This window comes from Lithobates pipiens, unplaced genomic scaffold, assembly GCF_037356315.1.
Source record: "Lithobates pipiens isolate NorthernLeopardFrog02 unplaced genomic scaffold, aLitPip1_a1.2 Scaffold_28, whole genome shotgun sequence".
Taxonomy (NCBI): Eukaryota; Metazoa; Chordata; class Amphibia; order Anura; family Ranidae; genus Lithobates; species Lithobates pipiens.
This window is the reverse complement of record NW_027507789.1, coordinates 176,945,929-176,971,090: the sequence shown is the minus strand read 5'-3', so window position 1 is coordinate 176,971,090 and position 25,162 is coordinate 176,945,929. Positions and strand designations below refer to the sequence as shown.

Sequence of the window (25,162 nt, the reverse complement as noted above, 5' to 3'; positions counted from 1 at the left end):
AAACTGGGGCTACAATTCGCACAGGCTAACCAAAATTGGACAATAGAAGATTGAAAAATTGCTGCCTGGTTTGATGAGTCTCGATTTTAGCTGCACGTTCAGATGGTAGGGTCAGAATTTGGCATAAAACAACATAAAAGTATGGATCCATCCTGCCTTGTATCAATGATTCAGGCTGGTGGTGGTGTAATTATGTGGGGGATATTTTCTTGGCGCATTTTGAGTCCCCTAGTACCATGAGCATCATTTAAATGCCACAGCCTACTTGAGTACCTTGTTGCTGACCAATAGAACACTTTTGGAATGTGGTGGAATGGGAGATTCGCATTACAGATTTGCAGCCAACAAATCTGCAGCAACTGCATGATGCTATCATGTCAATATGGACCAAAATCTCTGAGGAATGTTTCCAACACCTTGTTGAACCTATGTCATGAAGAATTGAGGCCATTCTGAAAGCAAAAGGGGGTCCAAACCGACTAGCAAGGTGTACCTAATAAAGTGACCGATGAGTGTATATATATATATATATATATATATATATATATATATATACACTGTCTGTGTGTGTATATATATATATACATAAATATATATATACATATATATATATATATATATATATATATATATATATATATATATATATATATATATATATATACAGTGGTGTGAAAAAGTGTTTGCCCTGTTCCTTTGCATGTTTGTCACACTTAAGTGTTTCGGAACATCAAACCAATTTAAACAATAGTCAAGGACAACACAAGTAAACACAAAAGGCAATTTGTAAATGAAGGTGTTTATTATTAAAGGTGAAAAAAAAATCCAAACCATCATGGCCCTGTGTGAAAAAGTGATTGCCCCCCTTGTTAAAATATACTATAACTGTGGTTGTCCACACCTGAGTTCAATTTCTCTAGCCACACCCAGGCCTGATTATTGCCACACCTGTTCACAATCAAGGCATCACTTAAATAGGAGCTGCTTGACACAGTAAGGTCCACCAGAAGATCCTTAAAAGCTACACATCATGCCGAGACCCAAAGAAATTCAGGAACAATTGAGAAAGAAAGTAATTGAGATCTATCAGTCTGGAAAGGGTTATAAAGCCATTTCCAAAGCTTTGGGAATCCAGCGAACCACAGTGAGAGCCATTATCCACAAATGGCGAAGACATGGAACAGTGGTGAACCTTCCCAGGAGTGGCCGGCCGCCCAAAATTACCCCAAGAGCGCAGCGACGACTCATCCAAGAGGTCACAAAAGACCCCACAACAACGTCCAAGGAACTGCAGGCCTCACTTGCCTCAGTTAAGGTCAGCGTTCATGCCTCCACCATCAGGAAAAGACTGGGCAAAAATGGCCTGCATGGCAGAGTTCCAAGGAGAAAACCACTGCTGAGCAAAAAGAACATCAAAGCTCGTCTCAATTTCTCCACAACATATCTTGATGATCCCCAAGACTTTTGGGACAACATTCTGTGGACCGATGAGACAAAAGTGGAACTCTTTGGAAGGTGTGTGTCCAAGTATATCTGGCGTAGAAGGAACACTGCATTTCATAAAAAGAACATTATACCAACAGTAAAATATGGTGGTGGTAGTGTGATGGTCTGGGGCTGTTTTGCTGCTTCAGGACCTGGAAGACTTGCCGTGATAAAAGGAACTATGAATTCTGCTGTCTACCAAGAGATCCTGAAGGAGAATGTCCGACCATCTGTTCGTGTACTCAAGCTGAAACGAACTTGGGTTCTGCAGCAGGACAATGATCCTAAACACACCAGCAAGTCCACCACCGAATGGATGAAGAAAAACAAAATGAAGACTTTGGAGTGGCCTAGCCAAAGTCCTGACCTGAATCCTATTGAGATGTTGTGGTATGACCTTAAAAAGGCCGTTCATGCTCGAAAACCCTCTAATGTAACTGAATTAGGACAATTCTGCAAAGATGAGTGGGCCAAAATTCCTCCAGGACGCTGTAAAAGCCTCATTGCACGTTATCGCAAACGCTTGGTTGCAGTTGTTGCTGCTAAGGGTGGCCCAACCAGTTATTAGGTTTAGGGGCAATCACTTTTTCACACAGGGCCATGATGGTTTGGATTTTTTTTCACCTTTAATAATAAACACCTTCATTTACAAATTGCATTTTGTGTTTACTTGTGTTGTCCTTGACTATTGTTTAAATTGGTTTGATGTTCCGAAACACTTAAGTGTGACAAACATGCAAAGGAACAGGAAATGAGGAAGGGGGCAAACACTTTTTCACACCACTGTATATATATGGCTTCTAAACTCAACTCCATAAAAGCTTAAGTGTCGGTGTACACATAGGCTTTTAGGATCGTTTAAGAGCTGATGCAGTTAGGTGAGGTTCAACCTCCCTCTGCGCTCCTCGCTTGTCCGTGAAAGAATTGCGTTCAGGATAGGAGAATTGACCGCTGGTGGCAAAATCGCAGCATCATTCTTTTTGCTTTTTCCCATGGCAGGCAGTCATATTAGGCTATGTGTACATGAAGCCTTAGAAGCAAAGATATCTCTTTTTCAGTTGGAACATGCTGGTACAAAGACCCGGGACTGAGGAAGTTACTCTACTCACTTCCTTTGCTGAATGTGGTGACAACGTCATCTGATGCAAGCCCAGCAGAGGAAGTGGGTAGTGTAAGCCCCTGTACACACGGTCGGACATTCTGCCAACCAAATCCGTCAGATTTTGTCCGTCGGATTTTGTCCGTCGGATCTTGTCCGAAACTGTTGCATACACACGGTCGGACTAAGTTGTCGAAAAATCTGATCATTCAGAACGTGATGACGTAATTTTGTTACGATGAGACTACGCTCAGGCTAGTAGCCAATAGCTTTGATGTAGGAATGTGATCTGAGCAAGCGTGGCACTTGGTCCGATCAAAATTCTCTACACATGATCGGAGTATGTCCGATCGAACCAGTTGGTCGGAAAATATTTCCAACAAGTTGGAAAATTGGGTCCGACGGATATTCCGACAGAATCAGTCCGATGCATACCACACACAGTCAGATTATCCCACAACACGGACCGATAGGACACATTCCGACGGATTCCCCGACCGTGTGTACAAGGGCTTAGTGTTCCTTTGCCCTGGTTGCCTACTTACATATTACAGCTTACAGCTATAATCATTATTTCAGCTGTCTTTCACTACAGGTCTGTGCTGACAGGAGGTCTGAATGGGACACAGCCTAAGTAAATGGGCAAATAATTTTCATATAGGGACCAAAAGCAATCAAAATCTGTGCTGGCTACGGGGGCGTGAACTGATGTTCTAGTGAGAGGACGTGTGTAGCCTAGCTTCGGTAGATCCTGTCAGTGTGTATTGAGACAGCGAGTCCAGGAGAGATCACAGCCGTGGAGAATGAGCTGGCTAAGCCCAGTGACAGTGGATCATAGGTGGGGAACCAGAGAAGGGAGAAGATTCTCCCAGGACTGCTGAGAACGATCCACTACCATGGGCTGGGCAGCGGCGACCATTTGAAGTGGAGTGAGGAAAGGAGAGGAAGAGATCTATGTGAGTGCACCCCAACAGAGGGGGAGTCAGCTTGCCTTGACAGCGGCAGCCAGTGGATACTGAGACAGAAAGTCGATAAGGAGATCCCAGGGGGTGCCGTGGGTGTTCTCCTGGGTGTCCTCCTTGTCTCTACCTAGAGGAGAGTGTGCTAGTTTAGCCCAAGTGAGGGAGACCCTTGGAAGAGCCCTTAGTCATGGGGTGTGGCCCTTTAGAGCCTTTAGTGCTGGGCTATCATAGTATACCATCATGACGAGGAAGACTCGATGCAGCAGGATAGCACCAGTACGCAGTCACAATGAACCGCAAAGGAGAAGGTGAGCCAGGCAGCGCCCAAACTAGAAAGATTTGCTCATACTCTGGGTCATACCCCGCAAAAGGAGGGCAACAGAACACAGGGATGCAATCTAAAACACAGTCAGGGGTCCCATCTGCGAAAAAAAATCAAGGCCAAGCAGCAGCAGCATTGGAGACTGACCACACAGGAGGAAGATCTTCAGGGGAGGATACACTAGAGCCCTTATCTAAGACTGGAGCCCCAATAGAAGGAGAACCATCACTGAAAGGGGTCCTGCAAGGATTCAACTCCTGTAAGTTTTCCTTATATGAATTGTCTGATCATATAAAAAATATCAGGGAAGAGCTATCTTTTGTAAGGCATGATTTCCAAAAAATACAGGAAAGGACAACTGCCTTAAAGGGGAGAGTTAGTCTAGTGGAGGATGACTTGAATCCCCTAAAATGGGAGATGAGAACTATAAGTGAGAAAATGAACAATTATGAGACTAAAATGGATGACATGGAAAATAGAATTTGTAGAAACAATGTGAGAATTGTGGGGCTCCCTGGACGAACTGAGGGCCATAGCATTCTTGGAAAAATGGCTTAAGGAACTACTTGGAACATATGGAAAAAAGGGAGGAACTATTGCGCAAACCACAGGGGAAAAATGAATAACACCTAACAAAGTGACTGCAAACATAAGGGTGTTCTCACACTAGGTAAGGATAAAGATAAAAATGGTAATGTGGCGCTTACTCAAAATGGCATAACAACCATACTAAAATAAAAATCTTTGGACGTTCCATGCGGATAAATCCAAAGGAATAATGTGTCGGAAAATTAATCTCTCATCAGATTGTATAGCCAGAAATGAACAAACCAATGATATATCAATAAATTAATGACTATCCCAAAGCAATGTGTGATGATGACCACAACAAAAATAATATAATTACCAGACTAGCCTGCCGCTCCCAAGACCACTCCAATTCGCTGCTTGAACTAAACCAACGCAGTGAAAAATATGCAGCAAGATAATGAAACATAAAGGGATCACAGAGGGAACATCAAAAATAAGTAAATAACCCTGTGAGTGTGTAAATAACACTCTAAATTACTAATAATCCAAAATGTGCAAATGATGCAAATGAATAAATAGATTGCTAAATCGCTTGCTGGAATAATAGCTGAATGTGCAAAAATGCAATTGAATAAATAAATATATGAAACACTTTCTAAAAAAATAGCTGAATAACTAAATAGTGACATAAACAAAAAATATATGTGCAAATGAGCAATCTGTGCAAATAAAGCAATCTGAGCAAATAAGCAATTAAAAATAATTAAATTAAAATAAAAATAAAAATTGCAAAACCCACAATCTGTGCAAATAAACAATACTGACAGTGTGACAAATCACAAAAGTGCAACAATAATTGTGCAAATACTAAAAATAATCTGTGCAGGTGTATACTAGATTACAGCAAACAATGTGCAAATAGCAATGATAAGTGCAAAAAAATTTAACGACTATCAATATAAGTTATGTCCAAAATAATTCAATGTAGTGTTCAAAAAAGTAACTGAAATAATCAGTGAATGAAAGTTAATAAAAGAACAGATGCATCCAAGGATTTGTGAAAAAACAGGATCCCATACACAGTGCAATCCAGTTGTGACAGTCCCTTTAAACATGGAATGCAACAAACCCCTTTCAAACAATCTCCAGTGTATGTGATAATGTTTCCCCCCGCCTCTCACCTCAGTGTAACAAACAATGAGCCTAATGCCACGTACACACGACCGGACTTTTTGACAGCAAAGGTCCGACTGAACTAGTCCGTCGGACAATTTGATCGTGTGTGGGCTCCATCGGACCTTTGCTTGCCAAAAATCTGGCGGACTTTAGAAATAGAACATGTTTTAAATTTTCCCACCGGAACTCCGCCACACAGAGAAATCAGTTCGTGTGTATGCTAGTCCGACGGACAAAAACCAACGCTAGGGCAGCTATTGGCTACTGGCTATGAACCTCCTTATTCTAGTCTGGTTGTACGTCATCATGTTCGAATCCGTCGGACTTTGGTATGATTGTGTGTGACCAAGTCCATTCATTCAGAAAGTCAGTCGTAACTCCGTCAAAAGTCCGTCAGAAAGACCGTCGGACCTAGTTCCTCGAAAAGTCCGGTCGTTTGTATGTGGCACTACTGACAGATCCACATTGGCTGAACCGTTCCTGGGACCCCTCAGTGAAACCGCTCCTATGGATCACATTCCTCTGCCAGATCTAACCTCAGGCATTCCGAGCTCTCAGCCAAATGTTATACAAAGGAAAGGGAGGACTTCATAGTGCAGTAGTTTGATCAAATAATTTTAATAAATATCAAACACTTGCATTTAAACAGTAAGTACAAACAGCGTATGATGAGTACTGTTCCCGATCTCTTCCGCGACTGGAAACAAATGTCAACTGACTCTCTTCCCTGATGCGCTGCGTCACTGTTCACGTGACTTTTTCAAAGGGTATAGAATCGGGTGCATGGCGGTGACTATTAAAGCACAGCGGTTACCATAGTAACCCTCATAAACCTGCTATAAATCCCATCTTTGGTAAATTTCTGCAATAACATCATTACACTGCTCATATTAAAAAATGGATAAAATGCCATAAAAATATATTAAAGTTTAAAAGCGAATAAAAATTCCTAACCAAAATCATTAATGCGTCACACCATCTAGTGGTCAAATTAGTAAAAACTCTTCTAAGCTGGAACCAGCTAAACAGGAATCTATTGCATGAAAGGACTACTTATGATGCAGACCCGCCATCTAGTGGATAACTGAAAAATGGCAGTCCTACTAATTAAAAACAGCGGTGAAAAACTCTATTAAATAAGAAAAAATAGATTAAAAAATAGATTAAACAATGGAGTGGCCATAAATCTCTAAAGTATCTAGATAAAGGTAAATGCAATAATGTAGTAATACAAGAGTGAGTAAAGTGGAGCCAATTGGATCAAAGGGAGATAATAATTAAAACTAAAATAGAACAAAGATCAGTAATTTGAGATAAAACAATTCAAGTCGAATTCCACATTGTGTCCCAATGGTACTAATGTACGGAGCTTGTGTATCCAGCGAGATTCTGACTGACTCATCTTTATGACTTTATTGTCACATTAATGATTTTGGTTAGGAATTTTTATTCGCTTTTAAAGCATTTTATCAATTTTTTAATATGAGCAGTGAAATGATGTTATTGCAGGAATTTACCAAAGATGGGATTTGTAGCAGGTTTATGAAGGTTACTATGGTAACCGCTGTACTTTAATAGTCTCCGCTGTGCACCCAATTCTATACCCTTTGAAAAAGTCACGTGAACAGTGACGCAACACGTCAGGGAAGAGAGTCGGGTGACATTTGTTTCCGGTCGCGGCCGAGATCGGGAACAGTACTCATCATATGCTGTTTGTTCTTACTGTTTAACTGTAAGTGTTTGACCTTTATTAAAATTATTTGATCAAACTACTGCACTATGAAGTTCTCCCTTTCCTTTGCATAACATTTGGCTGAGAGCTTGGAATGCCCTGGGGTTGGATCTGGCAGAGGAAGGTGATCCATAGGAGCGGTGTCACTGAGGGGTCCCGGGAACGGATCGGCCAATGTGGATCTGTCAGTAAGGCTCATTGTTTGTTACACTGAGGTGAGAGGCTGGGGGAAATATTATCACGTACACTGGAGATTGTTTGGACGAATTTTTCCGCATTCCACGTTTAAAGAGATTGTCACAACTAGATTGCACTGTGTATGGGATCCTGTTTTTTCACAAATCCTTGGATGCATCTGTTCTTTTATTAACTTTCACTCAATGATTATTTCAGTTACCTTTTTGAACTCTACACTGAATTATTTTGGACATCACTTATATTGATAGTCGTTACATTTTTTTGCACTTATCATTGCTATTTGCACATTGTTTGCTGTAATCTAGTATACACCTGCACAGATTATTTTTAGTATTTGCACAATTATTGTTGCACTTTTGTGATTCGTCACTGTCAGTATTGCACAGATTGTGGGTTTTGCAATTTTTATTTTTATTTATAATTTAATTATTTGTAATTGCTTATTTGCACATAGATTGCTCATTTGCACATAGATTTTTTATTTGCAGCACTATTTAGTTATTCAGCAATTTTTTTAAAGAGCGTTTCATATATTTATTTATTCATTTGCATTTTTGCACATTCAGCTATTATTTCTAGCAAGCGATTTAGCAATCTATTTACTCATTTGCATCATTTGCACATTTTGTATTATTAGTATTATAGTATATAATTTAGAGTGTTATTTACACTCTCACACGGTTATTTACTTATTTTTGATGTTCCTTCTCTGATCCCTTTATGTTTCATTATCTTGCTGCATATTTTTCACTGCATTGGTCTAGCAATTGGAATGGTCTTGGAAGCGGCAGGATAGTCCGGTAATTATATTATTTTTGTTGTGGTCATCATCACACATTGCTTTCGGATAGTCATTCATTTATTGATATAGCATTGGTTTGTTAATCTCTGGCTATACAATCTGATGAGAGATTCATTTTATGACGCATTATTCCTTTGGATTTATCCACTTGGAACTTCCAAAATTTTTTATTTTAGTATGGTTGTTATGCCATTTTGAGTAAGCGCCACATTACCATTTTTATCTACTTGGAACGTATACTTTTTCACCATTTTTTACAATACAAAGTGCTCACAGGGTGCCTTCTGGACCTCCTCCACCAGGAGGCCACCCAAGGTCACTCCTTAAAAAAATGTTTTATTGCAAGGACAAAGTTATCATACTTCAAAATGCTAGAGAAATGGGAAATATCCTTTATAATGGTGCCAGGGTCTCTTCTATCCAGAGCTGCAAAAACGGAGGGCCAAATTTACAGAAATGAAACACAAACTACCCCGCGAGACTGCGGGTAACCTCACTGGGGGAGACCCTGTTTTTTGATACCCCAGAGGGAGTAGCAGGGTGGCTGGCAACCCATAGGGGAAAATTATAGATGAACTAGAAACAAATGTTTTTAATATTGAAACTGGAACACAATATATGGCACTATGTTAGTACAGTTGACTTATTAACACTGTAGTTCCCAAATTTAGAGTATAATGTAGCTGGGGCAGGGGGCTACATTTAGGCCAAAGGGAACAACATGTGTATGGTTCCCTTAAACAAAAGGGTTTGGGGGTATTTTTGTCTTTTTGTGGGGTTTCCCCACTTTTTTTTCTTTTTCTCTTTTTTGGGGAAGGGAGGGGGAGGGGGAAGAATTGTACATTTGTAGCGGTTGGTTACCACTAGTTACTAACATCCACCAAATCACCCTGCTGCCTGACCCCCGTCTATCACCTCTGAGACAATGAGCAGTCATTTGTGTAGTTTTGTTACGTTTATTGTGGGATATAACTTGGGTGGGGTAAAGGAAGAAATTGGATGCCCATAGCACTTAATAAATTGTCATCACATTGGTAAGACATTGATTAGCAGGTTTAGCCTTGAAAATTATGCACTTCTAACATTCACAGTATATTTCCCCTCCAATGCAGATATTGCTCTTCTTCCTCTGCACTCACTCCTGCTGACTATTACTCCTCTTATACAAATCTTCTAATGAAAAACTCTTAGCCCTTGTACACACGATCGGAGATTCCGACGGAATGTGTCCGATCGGAGCGTTTTGTCGGATATTCCGACTGTGTGTGGTCTCCATCGGACTGTTTCCGTCGGAATATGCGTCGGACCAAATTTTCCAACTTGCCGGAAATATTTTCCGACAAAATGCTCCGATTGGACATACTCCGATCATGTGTAGAGAATTCTGATCGACAAAGTGCCACGCATGCTCAGATCAAATTCCTACATCAAAGCTATTGGCTACTAGCCTGAACGTAGTCCCATCGTAACGAAATTACATCATCACGTTCTGAAAGATCATATTTTCCGACAACTTTGTCCGACCGTGTGTATGCAACAGTTTCGGACAAGGTCCGTCGGAACAAAATCCGACGGATTTGGTTGTCGGAATCTCCGACCGTGTGTACAAGGGCTTAGATTACTGTTGCTTCACTTCCAGTATTACAAAAAGCGACCACTCTGAATAATCCCAGTTTGCTGGCTGTACTTGAATGGTGTTGCTTCGGCAAATCAATAAGCCAGAGGAATACAACTACCTCTCCCCCGTGGCTCAGTGAATTTGATAGCTACACAGTCTTTTGAAAGATATTACTGAAGTGCTTTACCAGGCCAGAGATACTCGTTACCTCTCCCCGATGGCCTAGCACACTGTTCCGAGCCAGTCCATAACTGCAAACGCTGCGTTCCCCAGCCACAGCATTCTGCACTACTCTCAACACTTCTCCTGTTGCTTCTTGTACACCGACCTTCTCGAAAGTGCAAGTTCTGTGTTCCCCAGTCACAGAAGTCTGCTCTCCTCAATCCTACTGTTACTTCTCCTTCACTGATCTTCTCCATTGTACAAGTCCTGTGTTTCCCGGTCACAGCAGCTTGACACAACTCCATGATGAAGATCTTTATCCAGGAATACATCCTAGCAGCTCCTCCATCCCTCCTCTATGCTCAGCGCACCCCCACGTGGGAATGACCTGTGGCAGCTAACTAATACTCCATTCTTTCTTCCTGCACCATCAGAACTCCCCCCTGGCAGCATGTGACCTCAGCTTATATGGGAGGCCTGCCCCTTGCCAATACCGCATGGTAATTGGTAAGAGCTCCTCGCATGAGCTGCCTGCCACTCTAACCTTAGGTCCAACCTCTCTTCCAGAACAATCTTCCTGAAAGCAGGGGCGATGCTTCTGGGTCAGAGCACAGGTGGTCACACCCACCACTACACTAGACACTCCCAGTCCCAAATCAAAACACACAGGCCTAGCCTAAAGCACAGGCCCGGCTAAATTTGCCTACACTGATCTCTCAAACCCAGAAAAATCTTATTCTAGCACCTACCTTCTGGTAGAGGGTGCTACACACTAAAGGAACAATAATTATCACTATGAACACATGGAATGGTCACTCTAGAAGCCCCTATTCTAGGGGTGGGAGAATTTTGATTAGAACTGGGGTGATGTTCACCTGCAGGCAGATCAGGATTAGTGAACTTGGCCGCTATATTTTTTGTATTGTTTGCTAGAGAATAGAAAATAGGTATTGGCTAATTTATATATTCCTCCACCTTTTAAAACAGAAGTTTCTGTTTTAAACTCTCCAGAATTGACTTGGTACTGAAAAATGAGGATGCATTACATGTGATAAAGAATGTAACTTATATGCCATCAGTGGAAGTGAGGGAGAGCTCCCCGGGGAATGGAAAATAAGTCCCTTTTGAAAAGAATTGATGGGGGATCCAGATGACGTGTTAACATCTCTAAGAGAATTTGTTGTGCTGAATAAGGGCACAGCTTCGGTAGGGGTGGTGTGGGATGCCCTGAAGACATGCCTCCGGGGTATAATGATACAACAAGTGTCTAAAATCAAAAAGCACACTAAGGACTGGGAAAAGGCTCCCGGGGAGAGGGTGGCAATAGCGGAAAAACAATATGTAAATGATCACCTGACAGGCTTAGGGATTGGTCTGAGGAACAGAATTGTAGAACACTGTTGAGCAGGAAAGCAGAGAACAAACAACTTTTTCAAAGGCAGAATACTTTTAGGGAGGGGGAAACCGTGGGGCAAATGCTGACCCTTTTGGTTAAGACAAATTCGTCCCCTTCGGTTGTCCCCATGACTAGAATAAAGAGTATTATGAGGGTATGTACAGGTCTCAGCAGGAAGATATGGAGGAGAAAATGGGGGCCTTTTTTGGAGGATTGGACTGAAACTGACACGGAGGAACTGGATACCCCTATATCATTAGAAGATTTACAACAGGCTACAGAGGATATGGCAGGCCAGAAATCCCCAGGACTGGGCAGCCTACCAACAGAAACCTATAAATTCTATGGGAGTGTACTTCTTCCGGAGCTGTTGAGGTTTCTAAACTCGTCGGCAGTATAGGGAGGGCTTCCATCCTCCATGATGGAATCCACCATAATTGTGTTACATAAGGAAGGGAGAGTTTCACTTAATACATCTTTATACAGACCCATTTCCTTATTGTGCACAAATGTAAAAATTTTAGCAAAAGTATTAGCCACCAGGTTAAACAAAATTATTCAGAAATTTATTCATTCTGATCAGTCGGAGTTTATACCAGGTAGATTTACTAGCTTGAATATAAGATGGGTACAATGGAACCTTAACCCATTCCAGGTGAATGCTTCTAATCCAAAGCAGTTGCATATCAAAGTTTCCCCATAGAAGTCAATGGATACGAAGATGATTTGTTCCGTATTGACTTCTATTACATGTAATACCGCATGTGGCCAGAGGTGGGGGGTGCTAGAGAGCCTTGGAAATACTCGCGGACAGCTCGGCTGCAATCGGAAAGCCACGGAAAGGCTAGGAAACACTCAGGAATTGGGTATTTCTGAGTGTTTCTGCGTATTTCCAAGTCATTCCGAGTATTTTCAAATGGCTCCGAACTGTTGCGGCAGCCCCGCACCTCTGGCCAATTGTGGTACTACACCGCCCATAGCTTGAATTCTGCTTGTTTTGCGAGACAACACTCGTAAACCAAGGTTCCACTGTATATTTAAACCTACAGCTCCTGACGGATGAGGAGGGTTCAAGGGCCCTTCTGTCTCTGGATGCCGTCAAGGCCTTTGACAGTCTGAAGTGGCGATATCTAGCGGACAGGCAGGGATTTTAATGCAGAACAGACATCTTTCGTCCCTTCTGCATTAAAGTTACTTACCTGCCTGTCTGTTGCTGTACAGTGTGCCATGCACACCCTCTGCAGAGCCCGCTCTGCTCTATGGGCGGTCGGATGAAAACAAACTCTGCTGTCCATTTACACTTGACTGCGATCTGATCCGATCTGCCCAGGTGGTTTGTTTTTAGCGGACCGGAGTAGATTGGAGATTGCACCTGCTGCTCCATAGAGGAGAAATTCCTCAAATTCAAATTGGACTGCTCATGTCAAATGAAGTAGTGAGACAAATCTAGATGGGGGGCGTCTGTCCAATCTTAGTCTTGCCTAGGGCAGCACAAAACCAAAATACACCACTGGGCAGAGGTATTAGTGATGACAGGAGTTGTCCTGAGTTAAAGGGGGTTAGTGATAGAGAGGGTTGACAATGGTTGTACCAGCTTATTAGGGAGTTTGTTCCTCCTGGATATGGGGGGGAGGGGGTTAGTGATGACTAGGGTTTTAAAGGGCAATGTTAGTGATGGAGGGAGTAGTTACAAGGGGATGTTAATGATGGAGGGGGTTGCTCTGACCTGGTTATAAGTGGTGGAGGTATTAGTGGTGACGGGGGTTGTCCCAAGTTAAGAGGGATTATGTGTTAGTGATAGAAGGGGGTGACAAGGGTTGTACCAGGTTATAGGGGGGTTTGCTCCCGGATAAGGAATGGGTTAGTGATGACTAGGATTTTAAGGGGCAATGTTAGTGATGGAGGGAGAAGTTACAAGGGGGTGTTAGTGATGGAGTAATTGTCCTGACCAGGTTATAAGTGATGGAGGTATTAGCGATGATGGGGGTTGTCTCGAGTTAAAAGGGGTTATGTGTCAGTGATGGGGGGGGTTGACAAAGGTTGTACCAGATTATGGGGGGGGGGGTTATGTTAGTGATGATAAGGGTTGATCCTGGATATGAAGGGGGTTAGTGATGACGGGCACTGACAGGGAATGACCAGGGTTTTAAAGGGCAATGTTAGTGATGGAGGGAGTAGTCCAGAGTTACAAGAGGGTGTTAGCGATGGAGGGGGTTGAGAGCGATTGTCCAGGGTTATAAGGGGTATGTTAGCAATGATGGGAGTAGTCCTTCTGATGCAGTCTTAGTAACTAAAACATGAATGAAAAACCTAATATGTCAGGTGACACTAATTGAAATGACCTGGAACCTGGTGGGCTGGAACCTTATATCGCTCAATGGCAGATTATCGTTTGCCTGAAATATCTATGATGGATGGAATGACTGCTAAAGGGAAGCCATCACTCTCTACTATAAAGCACGTAGAGCTATTCTCATTTGATATACATACCGTTTATCTGCAGTTTGGTAGAAGTCAATGGAAAATCCAAAGTAGCTTCCTTTAGGTCCATAAAAGATCTGTGGGTTGTGTATATCCAGATTTAGGGCATGAGTATAGAAAAGCACCAGAGGTAGTAGAAAGAGCAGCATGGTGTTCAGTTCCGTTACAACAGTGAGTTGCTCAGAGCTCTCCTTCACACTCAGAGCTCTCCTCCTATAATCTAAACATATATATCAGCACATATCTTCTCTACAGCTCCCACCTCTATGCTACTTCTCAGTAACTTCCCTTAACACCACCGTACCGTGCTACATCGTCCCATCACTGATTTTATCACATGCTCTTTCTCATTTCTATTTTTGAACTATTTCCTCTACTATCAGCAATTTCTTTACCATGCCATGTGCCAATGTATCCCCTAGAGACCATTACCTTTGACCCTTGAAGTTTGTACAACTAGCAAGTTGTCTTTGAATGCAATCGTGATTTCCTTAAAGAGACCCTGTCAACAAACCATTTGAGCAACCATCTTTCTATATGTAGCACACTACATGGGTGCTGCTGGGTGTGTTCATACCTTTCTGTTAACTGCTTCCGTTCTTCCACCCCTGCACGAATTTCACAAACAGCAGACAGTCCATTAAACTTTGAAAACTTTTATTTCTTGCTTGGTGAATGTTACATTGCTGTTAGAGGATATGAGTTGCCTCTAAACTCTAAACCAATGCCCCTCTGAAAGACATTGTGGTATGTGGATACTGGAAGCCCCAGGGATCACCTGCAAATCCTGACTCCTGCAATCCTCCCGGCATCAGTTCAGGAAAGTCCTTGAAGGATAAGCACTGCTGGGTTGCACTCCCTTTGCTCTCTCCCATCAACAGTCCATGATGGCCACCGAAAGTCGATCCCAATTTACTCCGTCCTCTTTGTAGCTACTTCCTGCTCCACATGGTCAGATACATCCTAAGATGTGATACCTGGTCCACTCCTGCAGAATACATTGTGGTGGTTGTAATGACTATCCGGCGCTGAGGTCTCTGAACCCTCAGGCCTTCAAGCCCCTTCGTCCTATCCAGCGCTGGGGTCTCTGAACCCCCAGGCCTTCAAGCCTGCTCCTTGGTTACATTTATGCTCCTTCTCTGCTCCAGACTCTTCCCATCCTCCCCCGGAGCATGTGACCCCCAGCTTATATGCGAGTCCTGCCCCTGCCAATACAATTTAATGATTGGTCCAGAGCTCTCCATACAAGCTGCCTGCACCCCAGTCCCCAGTCCGCCTTCCTTCCAGAACATTTGCAATGGAAGGTAAGGGAGATCTTTCAGGGTCAGAATGCAGGTGGCCACACCCTCCCCTCTCTACCCTGTTACTCCTCCCGTCCAAACCAAACAACCAGGCCTAAAAGTGCAAGGCCCTGGTTAAATTTACCTAACACTTACCCTATCTAAACCTATTTAGCACCCACCTAAGTGTGGTGGGCGCTACATATAAGATTATATGTGCATTTAGTGTATTTATATGTATGCTGTTTATTAGTGTAGGCATTCAAAAGCCCTGAGACTTCTGCTGGGGGCCACTATCTGGGATGAGGTGTCAGTAAGCCAAGCTGATTCAGAGTAAGAGACACTATAATGTTCCCCTTTGGGAAGGGGGACAGGGGATGATGAGAGGGGAGGGGAAGATAAAAAAAGGAAGAATTGCAGTTGCAGAAAGCTTCAAAGAAAGGAAGCTGGAGAAGGGATGGCAGAAAGAAGGAAGAGAAGTAGGAAAGGGAAAAAGAAAGCAAGGGACTGAAGTGAAAGAAGGGGTCAAAGAAAGGATGCAAGGAAAGGGATGGTGGGTGGAAGGAAGGGAGGAACAAAAGAAGGGAAGGTGGAAGGAAAGGAGTAAAGGAAGGAAGGGGAAGAGACAAGGAAGGGAAGGAGGAAGAACAGCAGGAAGAAAACTCTCCCTCACTGTTTTATCACTAATGTATTTGGTTGGAATGGGCCAATGCATTACAAACCTCATCAGTCTAAGGCCCCGCTCACACCTGAGTGGTTTTCTGCTTGAAGCTCTAAAATGCTCAACAAGCCAAATCCCATTTATTTCAATGGCCTCTGTTCACATACACACATTCTGTCACCTGAACCTCCAAAAAGTGCATGAGCTTCTTTTTGACAGATTACAAGTGTTTTTTGGCCCCATAGACTTCAATAGAAATGCCTGACTTGAGCGGTTTACGCATTTTGTCACTCGTTTTCCACCCCTAATCTCCTCTCCCTCTCCTTCCTCTAGTGCTTTCTATTGGCCAAACAAAAACTCCTGAAGCTGTAAAATGCTTGTAATACGCTTCTAAAATGCTTTAAAAACACTTGTAAAAAGCTGCAAAAACACCCAAAAATGCCGGTAAATCACTACGCTCTGTTGTGAATGGAGCCTTGCTGTACTGTGTTTTTGAATAAGCCTGAGGACGACCAAACAAACAGCACCAAGAAGAACACACTTTGGGGAAATTTACTAAAACTGGTGCACCCAGAATCTGGTGAAACTCTGCATGATAGCCAATCAGCTTCTTACTTCAGCTTCTTCAGTTAAGCTTTGACAAAAAAAAACCTGAAAGCTAATTGGTTTCTATGCAGAGCTGCACCAGATTTTGCACTCTCCGGTTTTAGTAAATCCCCCCATTGAATATGTACAGAGCCTCCATTTCTGGTGAACCAATAATACAATGTGTACTTTTATCGGCTGTTAGCAGGTGATGGGATACGACTGGAATTTACTGCTAGCTACCAGAGAAAGAAGTGCTGCTGATCCTTAACTAGATGCCGACCGCCGGCCATCAAATGACGCACCTATTGTGGCGGGAGGCCGTCAGGGAATGCGCGTGATCGTGAACGCGCATCCCTGTTTCTTCGGTGGCGGCGTGTCACAGAGACACCGCTCGCCACCGAAGGGGGTGAACAGCCATTGGTTATGGCTGTTTACCACGTGATCGGCCGTGATGAAGTCACGGCCGATCACAGATGGTCACACCCCGACTGTGCACGGCGCATGCGCGCGATCGTGAGCGTGCTGCGCGTGCACGTCGGTGGCGGCGTGTTCCCCGGGAACACTGCTCGTCACCGACGCTGGTAAACAGCCATTGGCCGGCTGTTTACCCACGTGATCGGCTGTGATCCTTTCACAGCCGATCACTAAAATTTAAACAAACCGCGGTAACGAGATGTTACCGGGTTGTTCTCCTCCTCACACACCGATCGTGTGTGAGGAGGAGATTGCGGTAACATCTCGTTACCGCCTAGTGTACACCAATCACACTGATTGCCTGCCTGCCCCCCCCCAATAAAGAGGACCTGTCACCACCCCTCATAGTACCTGTCAATCACAGTCCATCAGAGTACCTGTCACAGTCCATCAGAGTATTTGAGTACCTGTCACAGTCCATCAGAGTATTTGAGTACCTGTCCCAGCCCATCAGAGTACCCGAGTACCTGTCCCAGCCCATCAGAGTACCCGAGTACCTGTCCCAGCCCATCAGAGTACCCGAGTACCTGTCACGGCACATTAGAGTACCCGAGTACCTGTCACGGCACATCAGAGTACCCGAGTACCTGTCACGGCACATCAGAGTACCCGAGTACCTGTCACGGCACACCTGAGTACCAGTCACGGCCCATCAGGGTACCCGAGTACCTGTCACAGTCCATCAGGGTACCCGAGTACCTGTCACAGTCCATCAGGGTACCCGAGTACCTGTCACAGTCCATTAGAGTACCGAGTACCTGTCACAGTCCATTAGAGTACCGAGTACCTGTCACAGTCCATCAGGGTACCCGAGTATCTGTCACAGCCCATCTGAGTACCCGAGTACCTGTCACAGTCCATTAGGGTACCCGAGTACCTGTCACAGTCCATCAGGGTACCCAAGTACCTGTCACAGTCCATCAGGGTACCCGAGTACCTGTCACAGCCCATCTGAGTACCCGAGTACCTGTCACAGTCCATCAGGGTACCCGAGTACCTGTCACAGTCCATCAGGGTACCCGAGTACCTGTCACAGTCCATCAGGGTACCCGAGTACCTGTCACAGTCCATCAGGATACCCGAGTACCTGTCACAGTCCATTAGAGTACAGAGTACCTGTCACAGTCCATTCGAGTACCGAGTACCTGTCACAGTCCATCAGGGTACCCGAGTACCTGTCACAGTCCATTAGAGTACCGAGTACCTGTCACAGTCCATTAGAGTACCGAGTACCTGTCACAGTCCATTAGAGTACCGAGTACCTGTCACAGTCCATCAGGGTACCCGAGTACCTGTCACAGCCCATCTGAGTACCTGTTCCAGTCCATCTGTGTACCAGAGTACCTGTCACAGTCCATCTGAGTACCCGAGTACCTGTCACAGTTCATCTGAGTACCCGAGTACCTATCACAGTCCATATGAGTACCTGTCACCGCCCTTCAGAGTACTCAAATACCAGTCACAAAACCATCAGAGTACCTGTCACCAGGCCATCAGAGTACCCGAGTACCTGTCACCAGGCCATCAGAGTACCCGAGTACCTGTCACCAGGCCATCAGAGTACCCGAGTACCTGTCACCAGGCCATCAGAGTACCCGAGTACCTGTCACCAGGCCATCAGAGTACCCGAGTACCTATCTCCAGCCCATCAGAGTACCCGAGTACCTATTTGCAGCCCATGTCTCATAGAATATACGTTGGGGTGTTTGCTTTCCAAAATGGGGTCATTTTGTGGGTAATTTCACTGTCCTGGTGGTCCAGGACCTTCAAAAGTGTGATGGGTAGGAATGAAATGAGATGTGTCATCTATGCTCCTAGAACGCCTGAAGGTACTACTTCAATGTTCGGCCTCTCTATGTAGCCAGGCTGTGTAAAAGTCCTACACATGTGGTATCGCCATACTCGGGAGGAGTAGCAGAATATATTTTGGGGTGTAATTTTTGCTATATACATGCTATGTGTTAGAAATATCGTAGAACGTCTGAAGGTACTACATCAGTGTTAGTGCTCTGTATGTGGCCAGGCTGTGTAAAAGTCTCACACATGTGGTATCGCCATACTCGGGAAGAGTAGCAGAATGTATTTTGGGGTGTAATTTGTTGTATGCATATGTTGTGTGTGAGAAATAACCTGATAATATGACAATTTAGTAAAAAAAAAAAAAAATCTTAATTTTGCAAAGAATTGTGGGAAAAAATGACAACTTAAAAAAACTCACCATGCTACTTACTTAATACCTTGGGGTGTCTACTTTGTAAAAAGGGGTCATTTGGGGGTATTTGTACTTTCCTGACTTGTTAGTGTCTCAAGAAATGAGGTACACCTGATGTACTGAAGGCCTGATCAGAAGTGATCAATTTTCAGTGATTGGCACCATAGTTTGTAGACTCTATAACTTTCACAAAGACCAAATAATATACACTAATGTGGGTTATTTTTACCAAAGATATGTAGCAGTATAAATTTTGGCCAAAATTTATGAAGAACAATTACTAATTAGCAAAAATTTATGACAGAAACAAAGAAAAAGGCATTTTTTTTCACAAAATTTACGTTTTATTTTATTTATAGCACAAAAAATAAAAAACCCACTAGTGATTAAATACCACTAAAAGAAAGCTCTATTTGTGTGGAAAAACAGTGTTGGATGACTGAGTAATTGTCATTCAAACTGTGAGAGCGCTGAAAGCTGAAAATTGGTCTGGTCAGGAAGGGGGTGTAACTGCACTGTATTGAGGTGGTTAAACTAGCATTCTTGCCATATTTTAGAGAAATTCCACAGAAGAAACCCAGTGAAATGTACAGATGATACCGGAGAGATCTGTTCATTCTGAAGATGTAAAGTCGGGAGGTGGGTGTAATGTACAATGATTTGGCCTCTAGTCACATTTGTGATTAATCTGTAGTACAGAAATTACTGACTGGAATGCACGCCAGCGCCGGCCATGCCAGAAGCACGACTGTGCGTTCCAGCTAATACAAAAACCTCCAGATACCTGACTGCAGCTGTCCGGCCATAGTGGTCACGTGATGTGCTCCGGCGTAGAACGCATAGCGCCATGTAGAGCCTCCAGTGGCCGGAGGTGGAAACAGCACCCTGTACTGCCCGACTACATCCACTACAGCTCCAGTGGTCACGTGATGTTTTCCAGCGTGGGGCACACACAAGAGAACCCTGAACAGAACAGTGCAGTGTGAGGAGCGGAGTATCAAGTAGCCGGGGATTACAACCGTCATAGCTGAGCCTATAATAATGCTGCATACATGACAGGGATGTGGACTAAGGCTACTTTCACATTGGGGTGGGCGGAGCGCTGGCGGTAAAGCATTGCTATATTTAGCGAGTGCATTTCAGAGGAAAGCCTTGCCCCTGAAAACATGTTCTGATTGGCGAAAGACTGTGTTGGGCGGCGCCAAGGTTGACAGCTCCTGAAAACCTCCAGGCCGAGAGTTGAAGCCGCCGTCTTCCCGAGTCCTCTCGAGGCTGCTGACACCCGGCGCTCATGGCTAAACAACACAGGATCCACCGGCGGCTTCTCCCACCACTGCACCTGGCAAGCCTTCACCTACAGAGCAGTATGTGAGTGCAATTTATACCCCACTTCACACAGTTATCTTTTTTTAACCATTCAATAAAATGATGCTAAACTAAGATCGGGTTGGCGCTTCTCTCCCATTTGGTTCCATCCCTCTTCTTTTGACAGTTACCGGGTCCCCAGCCCGCACCTGAAGCAGCCTCGCCATTGCCAGCAGCCAACATTACACAAACTTTCTGAGAGTTTCTCACTCTTTGTAACTTTTTTTACTATAAGTGACTTTTTGTAAGTTTTTATTCATTTATTTTTATTTTTTATTTTAACTTCTTAAAGACTGACATTTCTAAAAAATAAATACCATTCATGGGTTTTATTTACCACTTTGGAGTTCTTGGGTTCTAGTGCTGAGTTTCACACTAGTCTTTGCACAGGGTAGCCCGGATCCCCCTCTTCTCAGGTCCCTCCTCGTTGCTGCTCCTGGCACCTCCCTTCTGTTGAGTTGCATCTTGTGGGGGCATCCAAGTTGAGTCACAGCTCCTTGACTGACAGCAGCGGCAGCCAATGGTGCCACTGCTGTGTCTCAGCCAATCAGGAGAGAGAATCTCAGACACTGGACAGAGAGGGACCTCAGGTAAGTATTAGTGGGGCTTCTGCACATAGAAGGCTTTTATCTTAATGCATTAAGATAAAAAACCTTCTGCCTTCACAACCACTTTAAGCACCCCCATCCATTGGGCATCTGCCTGGTTTTCTTGCCTATGTTCAAGCACAGAGGAGGTGGGCGGCACAGTGGTATAGTGGGTAGCACTCTCGCCTAGCAGCAAGAAGGGCCACTGGCTCAAATCCCAACTGCGACACTACCTTCCTGGAGCCTGTATGTTCTCCCTGTGCCTGCGTGGGCTTCCTCCAGGCATCCTGATTTCCTCCCACATTCCAAAAGACACGCTGGTAGGCTAATTGGCCTCTGTCCAAAGTTGACCCTAGTATATGAATGGGGACCTTTGATCGTGGGCTCCTTGAGGGCAGGGACCGATGTGAGTGTGCAATGTACAAGGATAATTGTAGACACTCACTCAGGTTGAACTGGATGGACTGGTGTCTTTATTCAACCTTACTAACTATGTAACTATGTAACTATGTAACTACTATGTAACTATGAGAGAGAATCTCAGAAACTGGACAGAGAGGGACCTCAGGTAAGTATTAGTGGTGCACACAGAAGGCTTTTATCTTAATGCATTAAGATAAAAAACTTCTGCCTTCAAAACCACTTTAAGCACCCCCATCCATTGGGCATCTGCCTGGTTTTCTTGCCTATGCTCAAGCACATAGGAGGTGCTACTGCCACTGCTCCACCTCCTTCCTCTTCCTGAACTGTCACATTGGATACAAAGTTAGCCTAGGAGAAGAGCCAGTGGACCCAGTTGCCCAGCACAGCTCCATATCCATATCATGTAGGAGGAGGAGAGCCTGACACCAGCAAAGGAATGCGTCTATGACTAGTGCACGGGAGTTTTTCTTTGTCAGTTGGATGACCAGTTGGATCAGCGGTCCCCACCCCAGAAGTCATGGCATTAGAGGTTATGTGTGGGCTCAACTTTCCATTCCTACCCCAGTCATATATGCATGTAATGGGGGTTGCACTAACTTTGTTTACTATGATGGTGTCTTATTTCCAAGGGCAAATTCCATAAAATACACTGATATCACTACCAGCTAAACCACCACTTTTACAGGTGATAAAACCAAAAAAGAAGAAAAAAAGGTATATAAATATGTCTGTGGTGGCACCACTGCAGTTTGTGTCTGTTGACCCCTAACTCCTGCACCGGTGTCACCAAACACAACCTATGTTGCTCAGACTACAAACAACTAAAGTACTCCAACCCAAATAATTATAATAAAAATTATATGCAAAACCAGTGAAAAAAACATCCACAATAAATAATTTCAACAGTGTGAAAAAAATGTGTGAAAAACTGTTTGCTGCTTACTCTATAACACAAACTGTATATGCCACAGTGGGCTCCAATGTACCATTAATATTACAAGTGCTTAAATATCTCCTGTAGGAAAAAGTGCTGCGTGCATATAGTACATAAATCTAAACAGTCTCTTCAGTGCTTAAGATTTTCTTGACAATGCTTCTATCTCCACCCAAAGTGTCAACCAGGGACAAAGACTAAGTGCTTCACCACCACCGGAGAGATTGGCCACTCACCAGACCTAGTCTGTGTTATCGCCTTTGGTTCATTTAAGGATAACCATTCCTTTACTGGTCACATCAATGATTTCTCCCCAAGGAAAGTAAAAACTTCTTGTACTGATATGGCTCAAAAAGACATGCAAATGACCATCATAGTGTAGCAAGTAAATGCAAATTTATTTAAAATAGCGTTTAAAATCAATCAGATGTGCACTCAGAAGGGCCAGTGCCCCAGCCGGCACTAAGCTTGTCCAGCAATGTACGTGGATGTGGGAAACAAATTCTACCTCACCCTCCGTTCACAGCCTTCAGTGGTGTCCCATGGATGCACGAATCTCTCTTCCAACTCGCGGGATTCAGACAGCCGCTACGCGTTTCGCAAATCGGTAATTGCGTCTTCAGGTGGCTGTAATTACACTCCGCTCCCCCTCTTTTATAATACCCCAATCTTAATTGATAATGTGTCACTCCCATCTATTCCGCCTACAGACCAGATGTGGCTACCCGGAACTCATCACTGACTGGAAGTACGCAACCAGATGTCCCCGTTCGGCCATTTTGGATGCTGTACTTCCGGCCACGGAGCTCCACCGGAAGTACGTCATCTGAAGTTGCGGATCGGTCATCTTTACTCCTGAAAATCTATGCTTGTACCGCCAGTCCTTCAAATTCCTTCCCCAAAGATTTCCATATATGAAATAACTAAATTAGCCCCACGTACATGGCTGGACAACCTTCACATTAATAAGCAAATCATTTCCGTCTTTTCACCCACTAGTTAACAACGAACATTCAAGAGCTCTTAAGAGTGTGTATCAGATATATATAAAATGCTATTACAGTTAACAATTTCACATATAGTAAACCATCAAAGTTATACATGTCTAATGTTAATTATGCCCCTATGCCCTTCCTTAACCACTTTCAGACCGGACCAATTTGCTGGTCAAAGACCAGACCACTTTTTGCGATTCGGCACTGCGTCGCTTTAACTGACAATTGCGCGGTCGTGCGACGTGGCTCCCAAACAAAATTGACGTCCTTTTTTTCCCACAAATAGAGCTTTCTTTTGGTGGTATTTGATCACCCCTGCGGTTTTTATTTTTTGCGCTATAAACAAAAATAGAGCGACAATTTTGAAAAAAACGCATTATTTTTTACTTTTTGTTATAATAAATATCCCCCAAAAATATATAAAAAAACATTTTTTTCCCTTAGTTTAGGCCGATACGTATTCTTCTACATATTTTTGGTAAAAAAAATCGCAATAAGCGATTATTGATTGGTTTGCGCAAAAGTTATAGCGTTTACAAAATAGGGATAGTTTTATAGCATTTTTATTAATAATTTTTTATTATTTTTTTTTTTACTAGTAATGGCGGCGATCAGCGATTTTTATTGTGACTGCGACATTGTGGGGGACCCATCGGACATTTTTGACACATTTTTTGGGACCATTGTCATTTATACAGTAATCACTGCTATATAAATGCAGTGATTCCTGTGTAAATGACACTGGCAGTGAAGGGGTTAACCAGTGGGTGGCAGTGTAGGGGTTAAGTGTTCCTAGGGGTGTGTAACTAACTGTGGGGGGGTTGGGCTTTCATTTAGTGAACACTGATCTCTGCTCCAATCCCATGGAGCAGAGATCAGCGTCACTAGTTGCTCCGTGAGACGATCGCGGGGATGCCCGCGGTGGTCGAGTCCGCGGGTCCGGCGTCCCGACCAGCGCGGGAGCGCACCGCCGGCAGCGCGCTCCCGATGGCAGGGCGGCATTGAATATTGGACGTACCTGTACGCCAATATGCCTGCCCGTGCCATTCTGTCGACGTACATTGTCGTGCGCTGGTCGGGAAGTGGTTAAAGATTCTTTTTTCACTTAAATTTATTCTAGATAGAAAGAATGAAATAGAAATAAAAATAAAAATAAAAAAATAATAAAAATAAAAAAGGAAAATAATAATAATAAAAATAAAAGTAAAAATAAATAAAAATGAAAATAAAAATAAAAATAAAGTTAAAAATAAAGATAAAAATGAAAATAAAAATAATGAAACCAGTTGGATGACCAGTTGGATCAGCGGTCCACACCCCAGAAGTCATGGCATTAGAGGTTATGTGTGGGCTCAACTTTCCATTCCTACCCCAGTCATAGTTTGTCTTCTTCTGGGGACCTCCTCTCCACTCCCCCCAATCTCTTCAGTTCTCTCCCCCCTCTGTTTATCACTTTCCACTTTCCACTCTTCCTCTCTTCTCTCTCTCCAATGATGGGACTTGTTTTATTCCCAATGACACAACAATGGGACTTATCCCACTGACACCAATGGTGGACCTCATTTTATTTCAACTGACCCTAATGGTGGTATTTATTATTCTGCAAGGATGGGATGTACTTTATCCCACTGGCATCAATTTTTGAATATATTTTAATATTACTGACACCAATGGCACCG

General features: G+C 43.5%; 1 protein-coding gene across 1 annotated transcript in view; it reads right to left on the bottom strand.

The window, feature by feature from the left end:
* LOC143935847 (lysozyme C-like) overlaps window positions 1-14,131 on the bottom strand; it is a 108,919-nt gene extending 94,788 nt beyond the window's left edge. Inside the window, exon 1 of the mRNA XM_077459972.1 lies at window positions 13,974-14,131. Coding sequence (XP_077316098.1) covers window positions 13,974-14,034 — 61 coding nt within the window. The 5' untranslated portion in view covers window positions 14,035-14,131. The remainder of the gene's footprint in view (window positions 1-13,973) is intronic.
* Between the last annotated feature and the right edge of the window lie 11,031 nt (window positions 14,132-25,162).